The sequence below is a fragment of the Podarcis melisellensis genome (assembly GCF_964234715.1).
Source record: "Podarcis melisellensis genome assembly, chromosome: 3".
NCBI classification, from domain to species: domain Eukaryota; kingdom Metazoa; phylum Chordata; class Lepidosauria; order Squamata; family Lacertidae; genus Podarcis; species Podarcis melisellensis.
In genome coordinates, this window is record NC_138530.1 from 15,914,592 (window position 1) to 15,931,727 (window position 17,136).

A 17,136-nucleotide genomic window follows, 5' to 3' on the forward strand; every position below is an offset into this window, starting at 1 on the left:
CCAGAACTGAGTTCCGGCTGTGGAAAAAAGGCCTTGGAAATAACATATTCCTGAAAGGAAGAAAAAAACGGAAAGAAAAATTGAAAGGGAATTAATGGCTGCCATTCACAAATAATTCTCCAGTTTTTTTCTGAAGTATGAAATAAAATCCTGGAGATCTTGTTATTATTATCTGTACTATTTGAAGAACTGCATTTTTTTATATACGGTGACTAGTTTGGAAAAGTTGTATTTGTAATTCTGTATTTTATTCACATACACTAGCATACGTTTGCATTCAACTTTCAATAATAATCTTCATTTTATTGTCATTAGGGTCCCTACGACTTTATCTTTCTATTATTGGGTATAATTTTTTTTTTAAAGCCAGTGTGGTGTAATGGTTAGAGTGTTAGACTAGGACCTGGGAGAGCAGGATTCGAATCCTGACTCAGCAATGAAGCTCACTGGGTGACCTTGGGCCAGTCAACATCTCTGAGCCTAACCTACCTCACAGGGTTCTTGTGAGGATGAAATGGAGAGGAAAACGATGTATATCATCTTGAATTCCTTGGAAGATAAAGGTAGTATACCAGGGTTGCCATATTTCAAAAGGTGAAAAGCTGGACACAAAAGTTGTTCAGCTTTTTTTGGCAAGATCTCAAAAAAAAAAAATTAAAGCTATTTTAAAGGAAATTCGCCAAAATCTACATATCCCACTTCCGACATGGGTTGCCATATGTCCAAATTTTAAGCGATTTAAGCAATTTCCGCCTGGACACTGTTTCCAACGGTTGAATCCTGGCAATATCTGGGAAATTCTGGACGTATGGCAACCCTAAGTATACGGAAGGAAGGAAGGAAGGAAGGAAGGAAGGAAGGAGGGAGGGAGGGAGGGAGGGAGGGAGGGAGGGAGGGAGGGAGGGAGGGAGGAAGTCTGCTTCCTATGTTCCTAAATCCCTGGAGCTTAGAGTGCTTAACATTTGGCTGGATTATATGATATATATGAGCAGAGTCTTTTTTGTGGTAGCCCCAATATCAAGGAACATTTTCCCAAGAGACATTTGCACAGACTCCTCCCTGCTGGCTTTCTGAAGGCAGGTAAAAACCATTCCTGTCCTAGCTTTGAGGTCCAGCTGTTGTTATGCTTGCTCTATATTGATTTTCATTTCCTTTCATTTCATTGCCGTGCTACTCCGTTTTACGGTTCTTGTTTTTCATTTGTGTTTTATTACTTCATTGTTCGATTACGGTTTCCTTTACTCGCCTATGAAATCCTCGTCAGCAGCGGGCGCTGCAGACACAACTTTTAATCAATGAGGAACAATGAAAGGCTTCCATTCTTGCTTTCAAGTATGTCACACTAACGTTTATTTCCGGTGAGGAGTTTCTGCTGTACATCAGTTGAAAACTGGGAAATGAAAGATAAATCTGGCTGGAGTCAAGGCCCGTGGAGAACGTCGCCTTTTCAAACAGAATTCTCAATTTAGTTGAAAGCACGGAAGAATTTCATTGCACTTAAAGCAATGCCATGTGGGAAGACAACTTGCTGGAACCCCACCCCCCAGAGAATCAGGTGACAGATCCCAGAAGATTTTTCTCCCCCTGCTGTTCAATGAATAGAGTCATTGGAGCCGTAATATTTTATTGATAGATACTTGGATGCAGAAAGCAAAGACAGAGAGGCAGACTAGTCAAAATACAAGTTAAAATAGCTGGCATTTTTCATAAAGAGGGGGAGGGCGGAATGCTGCGTGGCAGCTAACTAGTTTTACTTGAGAATAAAAATTGGAGAGAGGAAAATGCTCTGCCTTCTTAATAATGCCTCTCCTTCAATGAATGTCCAATTAAGGACAAAAATAAACGTACAGAAAGCAATCAGTGCTAATCATACTCCGTCTCTGAAAACATCCAGCAGAACTCCTTATGGCCCAATTAGATGGGCCTGGCAGCCTGAGATTATGCATGTTTACTTGGAAGTAAGCTCCACTGAGTTCAGCGGGACCAGTCACTGGTACAAGTGCTGGATGGGGGGGGGCGGATATACATTTGTTATGTATTTCCATATCCTCCAACATTTCTCTGATGAAAATAGGGACGTCCCTTTGCATCATGATAATTTTACTATTTATACCCACTCATCTTATTGGGTTGCCCCAGCACTGGGCAGCTTCAAACATATATAAAAACATAATAAAACATTAAACATGGGGGGAAAACTTGGAGTTCAAGGCCTATTCTCCCCCCACCCTTCTGCTCCATTTTATCCTCACAACAACCCTGCATAGGCCGGCTTTTCTCAACCTTGGGTCCCATATGTTGTTGGACTACAACTTCCATCATCCCTAGCTAGAAGGACCAGCAGTCAGGGATGATGGGAGTTGTAGTCCAACAACATGTGGGGACCCAAGGTTGAGAAAGGCTGATTTAGGCTAAGGAATGGCGAATGGCCCAAGGTTATACAGTCGATGAGAAATTGAATGAAGCCCTAGGCCTACACACAAACCCAGCCTCCCCAATCTGGTGCCCTGTAGATCAGGGTCTTTTCCAGAGAGTCTTCTTTTCTCATGAGGTGACCAAAATATTGGAGCCTCAGCTTCACGATCTGTCCTTCCAGTGAGCACTCAGAGCTGATTTCCTTCAGAATGGAGAGGTTTGATCTTCTTGCAGTCCATGGGACTCTCAAGAGTCTCCTCCAGCACCATAATTCAAAAGCATCAATTCTTCAGCGATCAGCCTTCTTTATGGTCCAGCTCTCACTTCCATACCTGTAGATGTTGTTTGACTACAACTCTCACTGTCCCTAACCCCATGCAGTCTAGGATTGACTGCAGACCTTCCAAGTGTCCCAATTATTCCAGGGATGTCCCTGATTTAGAGAAGCCGTCCTGGTTTCTGATTTGATCCTGGAATGTCCCACTTTTCTTTAGGATCTATTTTCATTGGATAAATGTTGAAGGGTATGGAGATAGTGAAGCTGAGGCTCCACTACTTCGGCCACCTCATGAGAAGAGAAGACTCCCTGGAAAAGACCCTATTACTGGGAAAGATGGAGGGCACAAGGAGAAGGGGACGACAGAAGACGAGATGGTTGGACAGTGTTCTTGAAGCTACCAGCATGAGTTTGACCAAACTGCAGGAGGCAGTGGAAGACAGGAGTTCCTGGCGTGCTCTGGTCCATGGGGTCACGAAGAGTCGGACACGACTAAATACTAAACAACAACAACATAGAGTTATCTGACCCCCGAGCTGTCTAAAAGCGATCCTGTATAGGGAAGTTTTTTAAAAATGATTAATGTTTTATTATGTTTTTTTAAATATGTTGGAAGCTGCCCAGAGTGGCTGGGGCAACCAAGTAAGATAACATTAAATAGAACGTGTGCAGAGGAGGGCAACCAAGGTGATGAAGGGTCTGGAAACCAAGCCTTATGAGGAACGGTTGAGGGAGCTGGGCATGTTTAGCCTGGAAAAGAGGAGACTGAGAGGAGAGATGATAACCATCTTCAAATATCTCAAGGGCTGTTTCATGGAAGAGGGAATAAACTTGTTTTCTCCTGCTCTGGAGGGTAGGACTCGAACCAATGGATTCAAGTTACAAGAAAGGAAATTCCGACTCAACGTCAGGAAGAACTTCCTGTCAGTAAGAGCTACTCAGCAGTGAAATAGGTGGTGGACTCGCCTTTCTTGGAGGTTTTAAGCAGAAATTGAAGGGCCAAAAACTCATGGATGTTTTAGATGAGATTCCTGCCTTGCAGGGGGTTGGACTTCCAGCTCTACAATTCTATGATTCCAGAATACTCATAATCCTTACAAAACACAATTTTAAAGTACAGTGGTACCTCGGGTTACAGACGCTTCAGGTTACAGATGCGTCAGGTTACAGACTCCGCTAACCCAGAAATAGTACCTCGGGTTAAGAACTTTGCTTCAGGATGAGAACAGAAATCACATGGCGGCAGCAGGAGGCCCCATTAGCTAAAGTGGTACCTCAGGTTAAGAACAGTTTCAGGTTAAGAACAGACCTCCAGAACAAATTAAGTTCTTAACCCGAGGTACCACTGTAATGAGAAAGAGAAAGGAAAACAGAGGGGGGAAACTAAAAAACAAAACAAAAAAACCCTTTATCACATTTATATCATATAATACGAAGGGATAGAAAAACAGAGAAAAAGAAGAAAACTTCTTTCTCCCTATGTGACATTTATCTGTCAAGTGATAAAGCTTTGGATTTGGCTCCACCTTCTGATGTCATAGAGGACACGGGTGGCGCTGTGGTCTAAACCACAGAGCCTAGCGCTTGCTGATCAGAAGATCGACGGTTCGAATCCCCACGAAGGGGTGAGCTCCCGTTGCTCGGTCCCTGCTCCTGCCAACCTAGCAGTTCGAAAGCACATCATGTGCAAATAGATAAATAGGTAGCACTCCGGTGGGAAGGTAAACGGTGTTTCCGTGCGCTGCTCTGGTTCACCAGAAGTGGCTTAGTCATGCTGACCACATGACCCGGAAGCTGTCTGTGGACAAACGCCAGCTCCCTCGGCCAGTAAAGCGAGATAAGCCCACAACCCCAGAGTCATCCGTGACTGGACTTAACAGTCAGGGGTCCCTTTATCTTTTGCCGTCTGATGGGATGGAGTCCCCTGAAAGCCCCCTCCTTCCGCTGCCTTAACCAGCAGTGGGAAATCTGTGGTCCTCCAGTCATTGTTGGACTCCAACTCCCATCAGCCCCAGCCAACATGACCAATGGTCAGGGGTGATGAGAGCTGTTGTTCAGCAACACCTGGCGGGCCACAGGTTTCCCACCTGTTATGTACTGAGTTAAATAGGATCCAAACTGCAGCAGTCTGATTGGTCCTAGAACAATAGGATTCAGAATGCAGCAGTCTGATTGGTCCTAGAACAATGCAGCAGTATGATTGGTCGGCAGGAGCCACCCAATCCAGCTCCAGATAGAAGTGAATCCACAACCTGATTGGCCTACAGGAGAATTCCGGAATTAGCCAATCACGTGCAGCCCATTGTGTAAAGAATGTATATAAAGCAGATACTTTGAGGGGACTTCCATTCCCTCCTCACCACTATGAGCTGAATAAAGAGCATGAAATCCACTCTCGACGCCGAGTATATTTCACCACCCCTGCCCCAAACTCCAACCATGTAGCAGATTTTTAAAAATATCAAAGTTGGCAGCCCTATGCTACAGGCCTGACTCAAAAAATCTCCTGAGCATCGTGTGCTTGCAATTAAATGAGCAACGTAGCACAGAACCCTGACAGCGCTGCAGCTGTAGCAATTACCTGGCAGCAACTGCCAGAGCTGCAGCTGTGCTTTTTCAAGCCGCGAAGCTCATGGGAAATCGCAACTGGATTGCTGTCGGGGGGGACTTGTTCAACACAGCAAGGATGGCCAGGATGCATCCCAAATAACAGAGTCCAGCGGCACAAAACTAGCCCCAAGAGGGAAGGGTACATAAGCGAAGTCACACACAGTTTTGCTTTCCCAATAAATAATAGTGAGAAAGCGCCACCCCTGTGTGAGAGCAAAGGCCTCTCTAGTCCAACGTCTTATTTTGCCCACTGGCCAGCCATTGCCCGTGAGAATCTCACAAGAAGGTGTCACCCTACAATGGGGGTCTGGAAATATGCCAGTCCTCTTTAGCCAAATAAAGCGTCTCCACCCCCATCGCTCAGCCCAGACACTGAGGTCTAGCGCTGAGGGCCTTCTGGCGATTCCCTCGCTGTGAGAAGCCAAGTTGCAGGGAACCAGGCAGAGGGCCTTCTCAGTAGTGGCACCCGCTCTGTGGAACACCCTCCCATCAGATGTCAAAGAGAAAAACAACTACCAGACTTTTAGAAGACATCTGAAGGCAGCCCTGTTTAGAGAAGCTTTTAATGTTTGATGCATTACTGTATTTTAATATTTTGTTGGAAGCCACCCAAAGTGGCTGGGGAAGCCCAGCCAGATGGGCGGGGTATTAATTATTATTATTATTATTATTATTATTATTATTATTATTATTATTATTATTATTATTATTAACAGTATGTCATGGAAAGATCAGCTTCATTGTAATTACAAAAGCTGGGCAGCAAATACAAGAGTTCAAGGCATCTATATAGCATTCTGAATACATGAAGCCCTCATGCCCATATCATCTCTGCAATATTATTGGTTACAGCAGTGGTTTTCAACCAGTGTGCTGTAGCACCCTGGGGTGCCTTTAATGATGGTCAGGGATGCCGAGGGCAACACTGTCCCTCCTTCCTTCCCTCCCTCCTCTGATGCCCTCTCGCATCTCTGCCTCCCAAAGGCTTGCACGGCTGTTTATTGCAGCAGCCCTGGCTACAAGCTCTGCAGGCAAATGGTGCCTCTGGGGCTGGTCAGGGGGTGCTGGTTGCCAGGAGCTGAGGCAGCCTCGGAGTAAGCAAGCAAGCGGGCGAGGGAGCCCAGCCAGCCAGCCCTTGCTGTTGGGAACGGACAGGTAAGTCCCATGACTCAGCTACACAGCTGCAAATTAAAAGTTTTAAATGTGTTGTAAAGTGCAATATACAAATGCGTCACTAGATGGCGGTAGTGAGCTATGCAAAATTCAAAGTATTTTTCAAAACTCTTTTTTAAAAAAGCATTTTCACAGTGTTTTTTAATATGTGTGTAGATTCCTGTTCAGGCCCCTGTGGGACAGTGTGAGGAGGCCTTTTTGGGCAGGAGAGGCAGCTCAGAGACCAGGGACCGCAGCAGCGGCTGCCCAGAGGACTCCCAAATAGAGGGTAAAGGGAAATGTACTGGGAGCCAATGTAGACCTTTCAGGACTGGGGTAATATGGTCTCGGCGGCCACTCCAAGTCACTAGACTGTGATGCCGTTAGACATTTTGATAATGATTCATTCATATACTGCCTCTTTCCCAAAGGCCTCCAAACTCTTGCAGAGTTTATGGTACTGTACCATAGAGTGCAATAAAATCCCATAAATCAACAAGCAAGCAAAGCAACACAAGGCAGCCGAATCACAAACTGGAAGAGTCAAAAGAAAACCTTTGCCAGCTAAAAGATTAATGGGAGATCTCACCAACCCTCTACATCCCAACATACTTAGCAGCTAGACATCTAAGCAACGTACTGAGGTTACGGGACATTTTTAGTGGTGACTCCACATCTGTGCAACCCGTTGCCACCTAAGATTCACATAGTCCCAAACCCAGACACCCTTTCAGGCATGCTGTTGAAACTTTATTATTATTATTTTTAACTCAAGCCTTTCATCTTCAGTAAGAGTTTATTTGATTTGTGTTTCCCTGCTGGTGGTAAAACAAGAAAATAACAGCTCACGACTCAGTTATCTTTGAGGTTTTCCTTACTGTTTACAGTTTAAATTGGGGTTTTTCCCCCCAGTGATTTTTTTAAAAAAGGTTTTCCACCATTTTTCAGAGCTCCCATGAATTGAAAAGCGGATTATAAATTTTCAAATTAAACGAATAAGTGAAATAAAACCGAGTCAGCTTCTCACCCCAGGCTAATATCATCACAAAGCATCCTGCATTAATTGAGGCCCCACAGGGCAGTTGTGTTTACAAGCCAACACAATTTTTCATCGCTAACTGGATCATTAACACAACAATGTGTGAAGAATAGCGCTCTATGCAATTCAATGTGCGCTGAAAATCACCTCAGAGGGCGTCAGCAGCCTCTCCTTTACCTCTGCCAGGATGCAGAAAATCATACCATTGGCTACCATCATCCCAGGACGCAGCTTGCCATGCATTATATATATATTTGAGACGAAAAGGTTAGAGGGATCAATTTATAATTTAATTAAGCTCAAACCTCTAGACTCTTTCCTTACAAGGTTAAAAATACAACTTTACCTTAGACTCTCCAGGCACACAATGTTTTATTTCAATCCATAATAAGATAAATATTTATGTTGTTACTTGAGGGACAATCGTTTTTCACTTGACGCCCTCAGCAAAAGGCCCAAGTAAACAACTTTGCTGAACGCGGAGCTTCTTCCATTAAACATAAATAAATGTTTCCACATTTTCAGGTTTTGTGGCAGAAACCTACTTCTTTTCTCACTCATACCGCTAGGGCCCGGAGTCAGCCGATTTAACTGATTGGCAGGAGAGCCAGACAAAAGTGAAGGACTTCTTCATGCGGTGGGTAACAACTTTGTGGAAGTCACTGCCACAGAACACAGCAATTGGCAGTAGTTTCGGTGGCATTGAAAGGAGATTAGATGAATTCATGAAGGACAACCGAAGATAGACTTACTAGCTCAGGGGTAGCCAATCTTCTGCTCTCCAGATGTTCTTAAACTCCAGCTCCCATCCACCCCAGTTATCATGGCCCAATGATCAAGGATGATGGCAGCTCTAGTTCAGCAACATCTGGAGAGCAACACATTGGGTTGTTTTCAAAGCAGTGCACAACAGAACTTCTGTTTCCTCCTCCACTGCCTGCCCACCAAATATTGTCCAGATGGTCTTCTAATCCTCTGAAGCTGATGTCGAGGGTGCACAGGGAGATGCAAGAGAAAGGAGGTGTTAAGTATAATTGTTAAATTCTCATTGAAATGGAGAACGCCTAAATGTGTATTACTGAAGGCTTCATCGTGGGGATTTTCCATGGGGCTATATTAAGCTCTCTGGGTTCCTAGATGGGTTGATACTTAATTGTTATTGTTCTCTGCTAGCTCTGACATAGTGTTTTTTGTTTGTTTTTCCTTTTTCTTTTAGCTCTGACATAGTGTTTAACCGTAGATCAGGTGACAAAGGTATTTGGCTGCAAATCTCCATTTTGAAACCTGATCTCCATTTGCCACTTGATCTAGGTTAAACACTCACATGTTAGCTAGCAGAAAGCAGCAGTAGTTATCGTACTTATCAACCCATCTAGGAGCTCAGAGACCACAGTATACATCAGTGGAATTTCCCCACATTAAAGCCTTCAGTAATACACATTTAGGTATTCCCCCATTTCAGTGTCAATTAAACAATTATGCTTAACAATGGAATCCCAGAACAATCACAGCTTTCATTGCGGGAGACCAAGGCTACACGAGGAAGTGTGGCAGCAAGCAGTGGTTCTTTGCAACACAGCATGAGAGGAGAATCTCTGCGGCTGGCTGTTCAAAACATCCTTCCAGAGCAGTACCCAAGGGCAAATGTCCCATTTACCCAACTGGAGGAAAGAAACCTTCAGTCCTGCTCTTTGGAAAAAGACACCTGCTTTGGAGCTCCAAGGCTAAGTTTAAGGCAGGGCTCATTGCCTCCAGGAGGAAATGATTGAGAGCCAGTGTGGTGTAGTGGTTAAGAGCGGTGGACTTGTAATCTGGTGAACCGGGTTCGATTCCCCGCTCCTCCACATGCAGCTGCTGGGTGACCTTAGGCCAGTCCCACTTCTTTGAAGTCTCTCAGCCCCACTCACCTCACAGAGTGTTTGTTGTGGGGGAGGAAGGGAAAGGAGAATGTTAGCCACTTTGAGACTCCTTTGGGTAGTGATAAAGCGGGATATCAAATCCAAACTCTTCTTAATCCCTTTAAAGAGCAACATGGCATTACTTGATGGGCATTCTTCTTTTCCAAGGGAGACATGGCGAGAGGTCTGATGGCGACATTTTAATTTTCCTTTCTCATTAGCTGCTTTATGCCAAAGCTGGCTGTGTTTTTGTGTGTGGGAGAAGCTACTTTCGGGCACGCTGCCTTATTAGCGACAAAATTATTTGTGTTTCTCTTCTCTTTGCAGAGCTGGCCGCCAAGAGGTGTTTGTGCATGATCGCTTCCCCACTCAATTTGTTATTGTAATTGCTGCCATTGCCATTTTTAAAATTAAGCAAATAAAGGCCAAGATTGGTACCTGGCGTAGCAGTGATCAGAGCAATAGAACAGGAAGGCATAAACTTGGAGATGTTAATTCAAGGTTGCCTGTTATAGCCAGAACAGGCTATAAATAACCAGATAAGATGGGGGAGAATGCCCTTAAACCTCAGAAGAAATTCATTCTTTTGTTTTCAGAACATTAGGGAGGTTCTTTTTCCATTTTTCTCCCTCTGTGTTGATATCCTTGATTGAGAGCAGTCAAAGCAAAGCCAGCACTTCACTCTTGAAACTGGAAAAAGCTGCACAGAATGCTAATTCTTTTATCAGTCTTTTCACACGTGGAGCATCACAACCGAAAACCGGTAGCATCTGAGGCATCGCACTCCCTATTTTCCTGCTGTGAACCCTTTGCCAGAATTAAAACCACCTTGGCATCCAGCGCTGGAAACCCATCAGATCCTGGCTCCCTCTTCAAACAAGTTCCAAGGAAATTGTTGAAATGGCTGAGATTAAGGAAGTACCTGGTGACCAATATGTTATGATCCTGTGATGGCCAATTATAAGCAAAGATCCACAGTGGATTATTCAATCGGCCAGCTGAACGCTACTAACTTCAGAATAATAGCAGCTTTTTGATAAGCACAGAACAAAAGTGGGCCGTGAAATGCTTCCCTTCCGAGTACTCAGAGTACAACAACAACAGCAATGTCATTAATTATATGCCGGCCATCTGACTGGCTTGCCTCAGCCACTCTGGGCAGCTCCCAACAGAATATTAAAAACACAATAAAACATCAAGCATTAAAAACTTCCCTGAACAGGGCTACCTTCAGATGTCTTCTGAACCTCAGATAGTTGTTTATTTCCTTGACATCTGATGGGAGGGTGTTCCACAGGGCAGACACAACTTCTTGCAGTGAGGGAACCACCAGAAGGAGCTGGACCTCAGTGTCTGGGCTGGACGATGGAGGTGGAGACGCTCCTTCAAGGTATACAGGATGGAGGCTGTTTAGGGCTTTAAAGGCCAGCACAAACACTTTGAATTGTGCTTGGAAACGTACTGGGAGCCAGTGTGGATCCTTTAAAGCAAATAAGTATTTACTTGGACACTATAGGGCTATTTAGTTTAGAGAAAAAGTAAGAGGTGACATAAGTTTATAAAAATCATACGTGGCATGGAGGGAATGCATTATTTTCTCCCGCTCTGTTAACAATGGCACTAGTTGGCCTCTGTGAGAACAGGAATCTGGACTAGATGGGCCATTGGCCTGATCCCAGAGACTCTTCTTACGGGTCCAAGGACAAGGGGGCCACCCATGCTCAGAGAGTGTCCCCACGTGCAACGTCTTCCCCTTGATCTCAGTGGAGGGAGTAGGGATGGGCATATGAACTTACGCCTTCCATTGAAGTGAATGGGGAAGGGCCATATACCCCACTCAGTAGCCAGAGCTAACTTGGGTGAATCTACCCATTCAGGACCAAACGAGACCATGATGATAAACCACATGGTTGTCCCTTGAATGTTTGCTTTACCTTTATCAAACACTTGCCATGGGCAAAGTGCTCTTGTGTGAGACCATGGTTCACTTTACCATGAACGTAGCACTAATCCAGATTACACACACACACACACACACACACACACACACACACTGTTCTTCTTATAGTGAAGAAGAAGAAACTATGCAAGGGCCAATAATGTGATTGTGAGCATACATTTCTTCCGAGTAAAATCTTACCATAGGATCCTTTTTGGATATTCCGCATTACACTGCATTTGGAGAGCCCTCTCTCTCTCTCTCTCTCTCTCTCTCTCTCTCTCTCTCTCTCTCTCTCTGTGTGTGTGTATAGACCCACACGTTTCCCTCCAGATATTTCTGGTCTACAACTCCATTGCTCATGCTGGTGGGGGGTGATGCAAATTAAGAGTCCAACAACATCTGCAGGTCACAGATTCTCCTCTCATAATAGAAATTATATCTATCTGCACATAGATATCTAGTGCATTTCTAAATGGGAACTAGTACAGTAAAAATAGTATTATTAGCTAAGTTTTACTCAGAGTAGAACCACTGAAATTAGAAAACGTGATTAAGTTAGGTCCATTAATTTCAACAGGACTATTCAACTCAGTAAACCTGAGTTGAATAACACTCATTATATGGGCATGTGCCATGAATATATCTGACACCTTGTACAAAACAATATCCGGCTTATTACGGTGCGTGACAACCCCTCCCCGTTGCTAGAAAGAAGAACCAGGAAACAATGTGGGAGAACAAGTATTCTGTTAATCAACACAGAAAATGTTAAATCCTAATGTTAGAAACATTTGTGCCACCTTGCTGGAAAGGATATTCTCTTTAATAAGCAACTTTTGGATGTGCATGGGCAAAAACCGAAGATTTATTTTATTTTTATTTCTTGCTTTAAATGTCATTTATTTTCATCACAGTGATGACTTGTCAGAATGCACTCCAAGCGCATCTCACCATCCCCCCCCCCTCCAATGAAGATAAATGCCAAGCTGAAATAAACAGATGAGAGAATATATTTAGAAATCGGACGTTTAGCAATACAGCTTTTTGCTTTTTTTTTAAGGCTGGTTGTTGTGGGGGAGGCAAAGAGAAATGCAAGAGCAAGTTATTTACTGTAGATCTTCAGAAATGAAATCTTGTTATGGTGGCAATTATCTAGATTAGCACATGTGAGGCAGAATTACGTATTCATCTATCACATGCTCAAGGAGGCTATACAGGACAACCAGGCAGTTTTCTGTTGATACTTATTGCAGCGTAATGGTATCATTCACTTTTAGACCATTCCCAATGCCATTATGCTTTGAAGCACCAAGTGGCTAATCATGTTGTTGGCTAGGGATGGGGAAACTCCAGTTTGCAAGCCAGAGTTGGCCTAGCATGTGTCCTGATGGGCCTGAGGCAACTTCTCCCAAACCATGCCCATCTGTCCCACACCTTAAGTCATCTGTGAGGCAGATAGAAACATAGAATTGTAGAGTTGGAAGGCACACTGAGGGTCATCAATCCCCTGCAAAGTATGAATCTCAACACGTGGTCCCCCAATTTGAAACCGTGCTGGCGCCCGCTTAGCATTGCAAAGGCGCTAGCAGTTTTATTGCCGCATCACCAGGACACCGCCCTGGTGGTGCAACAAAGAAGAAGAAGAGGAGTTTGGATTTGATATCCCGCTTTATCACTACCCGAAGGAGTCTCAAAGCGGCTAACATTCTCCTTTCCCTTCCACCCCCACAACAAACACTCTGTGAGGTGAGTGGGGCTGAGAGACTTCAGAGAAGTGTGACTGGCCCAAGGTCACCCAGCATCTGCATGTGGAAGAGCGGAGATGCGAACCCGGTTCACCAGATTACGAGTCTACCGCTCTTATATGTGCCGAGTGGCTAACTTCCAGCACATTTATTATTATTAAATGCAAACTTTCTTATTTCAGGCAGTGGCTCAGTCTCACCAATGAAAAAAAACAGAGAAATGCGGACCCAGGGTGGTGCTTTCAAACACCAAGTAAAAAATGGGCATTTTGCAATTCCCCCCCCCCCCCGAAAATGAAATACTGCAAGTGCATTTGCCTGCCTAATGCTCACAACTCTACCATATAATATCCCAATTTCCTCCACTGAATAGAAGCAGAAACCATCCTTTTTAAAGATGACAGCACCTCTGAAATATACCACCGTGGGCCATGTTTTATAAAAAGAGGGGGGAAAGGTCTTTCACTGCAACCAAATGCTATTTTCCTCCGTAACTGAAAAGCCACTGAATGAACTGCTAATATTGCCGCTGCCTTCAGTACTCAGTACCTTCTTTGGATGAATTACCAGTGTAAATAAGCACACCAGAGGAAGAAAATCTCATCGGCACACAGGGCTGACAGTCAAGTGACACTTGGATACTCTCAACAGCAGTACAATTTCAGCTGCGAGGCTTTGATGGCTCTGCATTCAGTGCAAATGTACTCCAGAAAGTCGGGAGGGGGGGCAGAAATTAGAACAAGTAGCTTTTCCTTCTCTCTGCTTGAAGAAAACAGCAAGGTACAGTCTGTATGATGGATGATTTCTTACCTCGGAGCCTGTGGAAGAGTTGGGCTCTCCCTTTGCAGAAGGGATTTTACCCTTGGAATCAATCCAAACTAAGGCTGTGATCCAACTCATGAGTAAGTTTCATGGAAATTAGTGAGATTTATTCTGATGTTGACATGCACAGGATCAGGCTACAAGAGCCACCTTTGATGTTATATTTCCCCACACAAAGTAAGATGTCTAGTGTAGTGTGTGCGCACATTTTGATGCCACCAGAACTTTCAGTCTCCCAACGATACCGTAGGCTGAGGACAGTACTAATGTACTTGGGGTATAGTTGCGGTCATAGAAAGCCATCTTATACTGAGTCCGACCAATTGGTCCATCTACCCAGACTGGCAGCGGTTCTCCAGGATTCAGATGGAGGTCTATCCATCCTTGGGAGATGCCAGGGATCGAACCTGGAAGCTCCTGTACGCTCTACCAGTGAGGTGTTGCCCTTTCCCGAAATTATTCAGCTGGAATGACGAAGAAAACTTCCAGTGACAACCAGGAGTGTATATTTATTCAAAAGAACTGTGAGCTCCATTCCATTCTGGTGCTCAAAACAGCTCCACCATCCAGGCCCTGTTCTTCCATCTTAGAAAGCTACTTTTACTTGATTTGCACTATTGACTGCACTGTAATTTCCCCCTTTCCTTTACCCACCTGTAGTTCTCACTCAGTCAATATTGTAAATCAGGGGTGAGTGGGGAAATCTCAGGCCAGGGGGCCAAAAGCAGTCCTCCAGGCCACTGGATCTGGCCCTCAGAACCTTCTCTAGTCATGTTCCACCCCAGGCCGTGCCCCTCACTGTTCCCTTGAGTGTTTTTGTTTGTGGCTGGAGAGCGTTCTTGAACTGTGGTTATGCCTCTTGCCTACTGCAGGGACCTCAGCTGTCGCTCTACCTATTTTTTCTTCTGGCCCCTGGAAGGTTTCCCAGGAGGAAACTAAAAAGGCTTCCCCATCCCCGTTGTAAACTGCTGAACTAACAGAGTCTCAACACAGATGTAATAAGGCATGGGAGAACATTTCTAGTAATAGTGAGCACCATGTCCAATTCTGTTTTCCTGCTGTTGCTTATTTAAATGTTTCTATATGCAGCGGAAATAAAACAAGGAGTAACAGTTCAAACCATGAGGCATTGCATTTATTTAAGGGCAACCATTTCAAAATTAGAATACCATAGAAAAATTTCATTATATCCACAACCCGTCATAGGAGAAAACTACTCAATAAGTAACATGCAGTCCTAGCTGGGAAATGACAATTTGTTCTGGTCTCCAGTATTTAACATGGCACCTGCCATTGTGAGAAACAGGATGTGGCATCACCTCCTTTGGCAACGGCCTTTGACTGAGTGCAACTGTGCACTTCCAACTTTAGTTCAAATGGCTCCTTGTTTAGATTTTCTCATGTCACGCAACTAGCTTTGTTTGGGAAAGGATTTCGTTCACATAGCTGTTGTTTTTTGCCCCGACTTCATCTTTCAGCTGCTTCAGTTTGGTTCTGATGTCCTCCTCAGACATATCCGCCAGTGGCAATGCTTTTACATTAGAAAGGAAATCCTTGATTATTTTTTCACCTTCCTAGAAAGGAAAAGGAAATGATGTTCAGCCTCTGATTTGTGTTCTCCTGGATTCCTCTGCAGCATGGGTGGGGAGCCTCAGAGGCTTCTGCTGCACCATTTCTAAGCCCCTACAAATGCATTCGTCTGGCACTGAAAATAACAGCAATTTCAACAACACAGGATTTGTGGATCAATGTCTTAAAATGGCAGAAAATGGCAAATTAAGCAATGTGATACACAGAAGACATAGATTCAGACTCCTAGTTAAAGTGTGTGTGTGTGTGTGTGTGTGTGTGTGTGTGTGTGTGAATACTGATGGTTATCACAGAATCTATCTGCTTTGGTTGCTGCACCCAAGTGATTTATACAAGTCCTGATAGCCTTTAATTCCTAATACTGTGTGTAACTGATGAGATGGGCTTTGGTCCGCAAAACCCCAGGCTACAATAATCTGGTTCAGCATCTTAAGGTGCAACTAGAGTTTCCTTGCTGCAGCAAGCTGACGTGGCTACTCCTTGAAATCAGTTCACAAAGCGTTCTTTACAGTTCTGTTTATACCATTCAGCAAACATGTCTGGACAGCATCAGTCTAACTGAAGAAATCAGGGAAGAAATTTGCAGGCTCAAAAGGATTAAGCATTAAACACACATTGGCGAGTGAGCTTTTGCAAGCCAGTGCTTCAAAAACACAGAAAGTATCATCTGAGCAGTTGTTAATGCAGCAGCTGTTGCTCACCCACAAATCATCATCATAAAGGAAAGAGGCCACATAATGCAAAACTCTCAGTGATGAAATCTTCCTGGTTTTGGTAGAGATGCCTCAGGGAGCTCAAAGTGGTATCAATGACACAGAGAGACAGGTAAGCTAGGTAAAGGTAAAGGACCACTGGATGGTTAAGTCCAGTCAAAGGCAACTATGGGGTGCGGAACTCATCCCATTTTTCAGGCCAAAGGAGCTGGCATTTGTCCACAGACAGCTTTCTGGGTCATGTGGCCAGCATGACTAAACCGCTTCTGGCGCAATGGAACACCGTGATGGAAGCAAGAGTACACAGAAACACTGTTTACCTTCCCGCTGCAGTGGTACCTATTTATCTACTTGCACTGGTCTGCTTTCCAGCTGCTAGGTTGGCAGAAGCTGAGACAGAGCAACAGGAGATCATCCCATCATGTGGATTCAAGAGACAAGAAGGCAGGCAGGCAGAGTATACTATGCACCCTATAAAGTCATGTTCTTTTGTGGGCAACATTCCAGGGGGAGTGGTATTGTTCTTGTTACAAATTCATATCTAAATCTTGTAGATACATTATAGAAAAGTGGGAAAGAAATGATTTCAACAAGCGTATGACAGTTAGCAAACCTGCTTCTCTTTGTAGAAGTTCCTGGCTGGTGGCTCTTCCTCCTCGGCCTGTGGATTTCTAACGGTCTGGAACTCCCCCAACTCCAAGGCCTTTGTCTTGGCATTCTCTATCACATGCTTGGGAAAAGCAGCTAGCTCTGCCACGTGGATGCCAAAGCTCTGGTCGCAAGGCCCTGGAAGAAGCATCACTGGGGTCAGTCCTCAAAAGCTGAAAGCACAACCTGTGCATCTGATTCCATGCTGCTTATTTCAGAAAGAGGGGGGGGGCTGATTGCCTGAAAAGTGATCTCTGGGTCAAACTCGGCCCCAATTTCTAGCAG

The 17,136-nt window shown here is 44.4% G+C and overlaps 1 protein-coding gene and 1 long non-coding RNA gene across 2 annotated transcripts in view; one reads left to right on the top strand and one right to left on the bottom strand.

The window, feature by feature from the left end:
* The first annotated feature begins 1,256 nt into the window (after window positions 1–1,256).
* LOC309366058 lies at window positions 1,257–10,604 on the top strand. The gene is made up of 2 exons (XR_014166450.1): window positions 1,257–1,555; window positions 9,719–10,604. It is a non-coding gene; the product is annotated as an uncharacterized lncRNA (long non-coding RNA).
* A 4,409-nt stretch (window positions 10,605–15,013) lies between these two features.
* The window catches only part of MSH2 (mutS homolog 2), a 51,252-nt gene continuing 49,129 nt past the window's right edge, over window positions 15,014–17,136 (bottom strand). The window contains exons 15-16 of the mRNA XM_081903843.1: window positions 16,817–16,989; window positions 15,014–15,474 (exon numbers count right to left, since the gene is read on the bottom strand). Of these exons, the coding sequence (XP_081759969.1) occupies window positions 15,304–15,474; window positions 16,817–16,989 (344 nt within the window). The 3' untranslated portion in view covers window positions 15,014–15,303. The remainder of the gene's footprint in view (window positions 15,475–16,816; window positions 16,990–17,136) is intronic.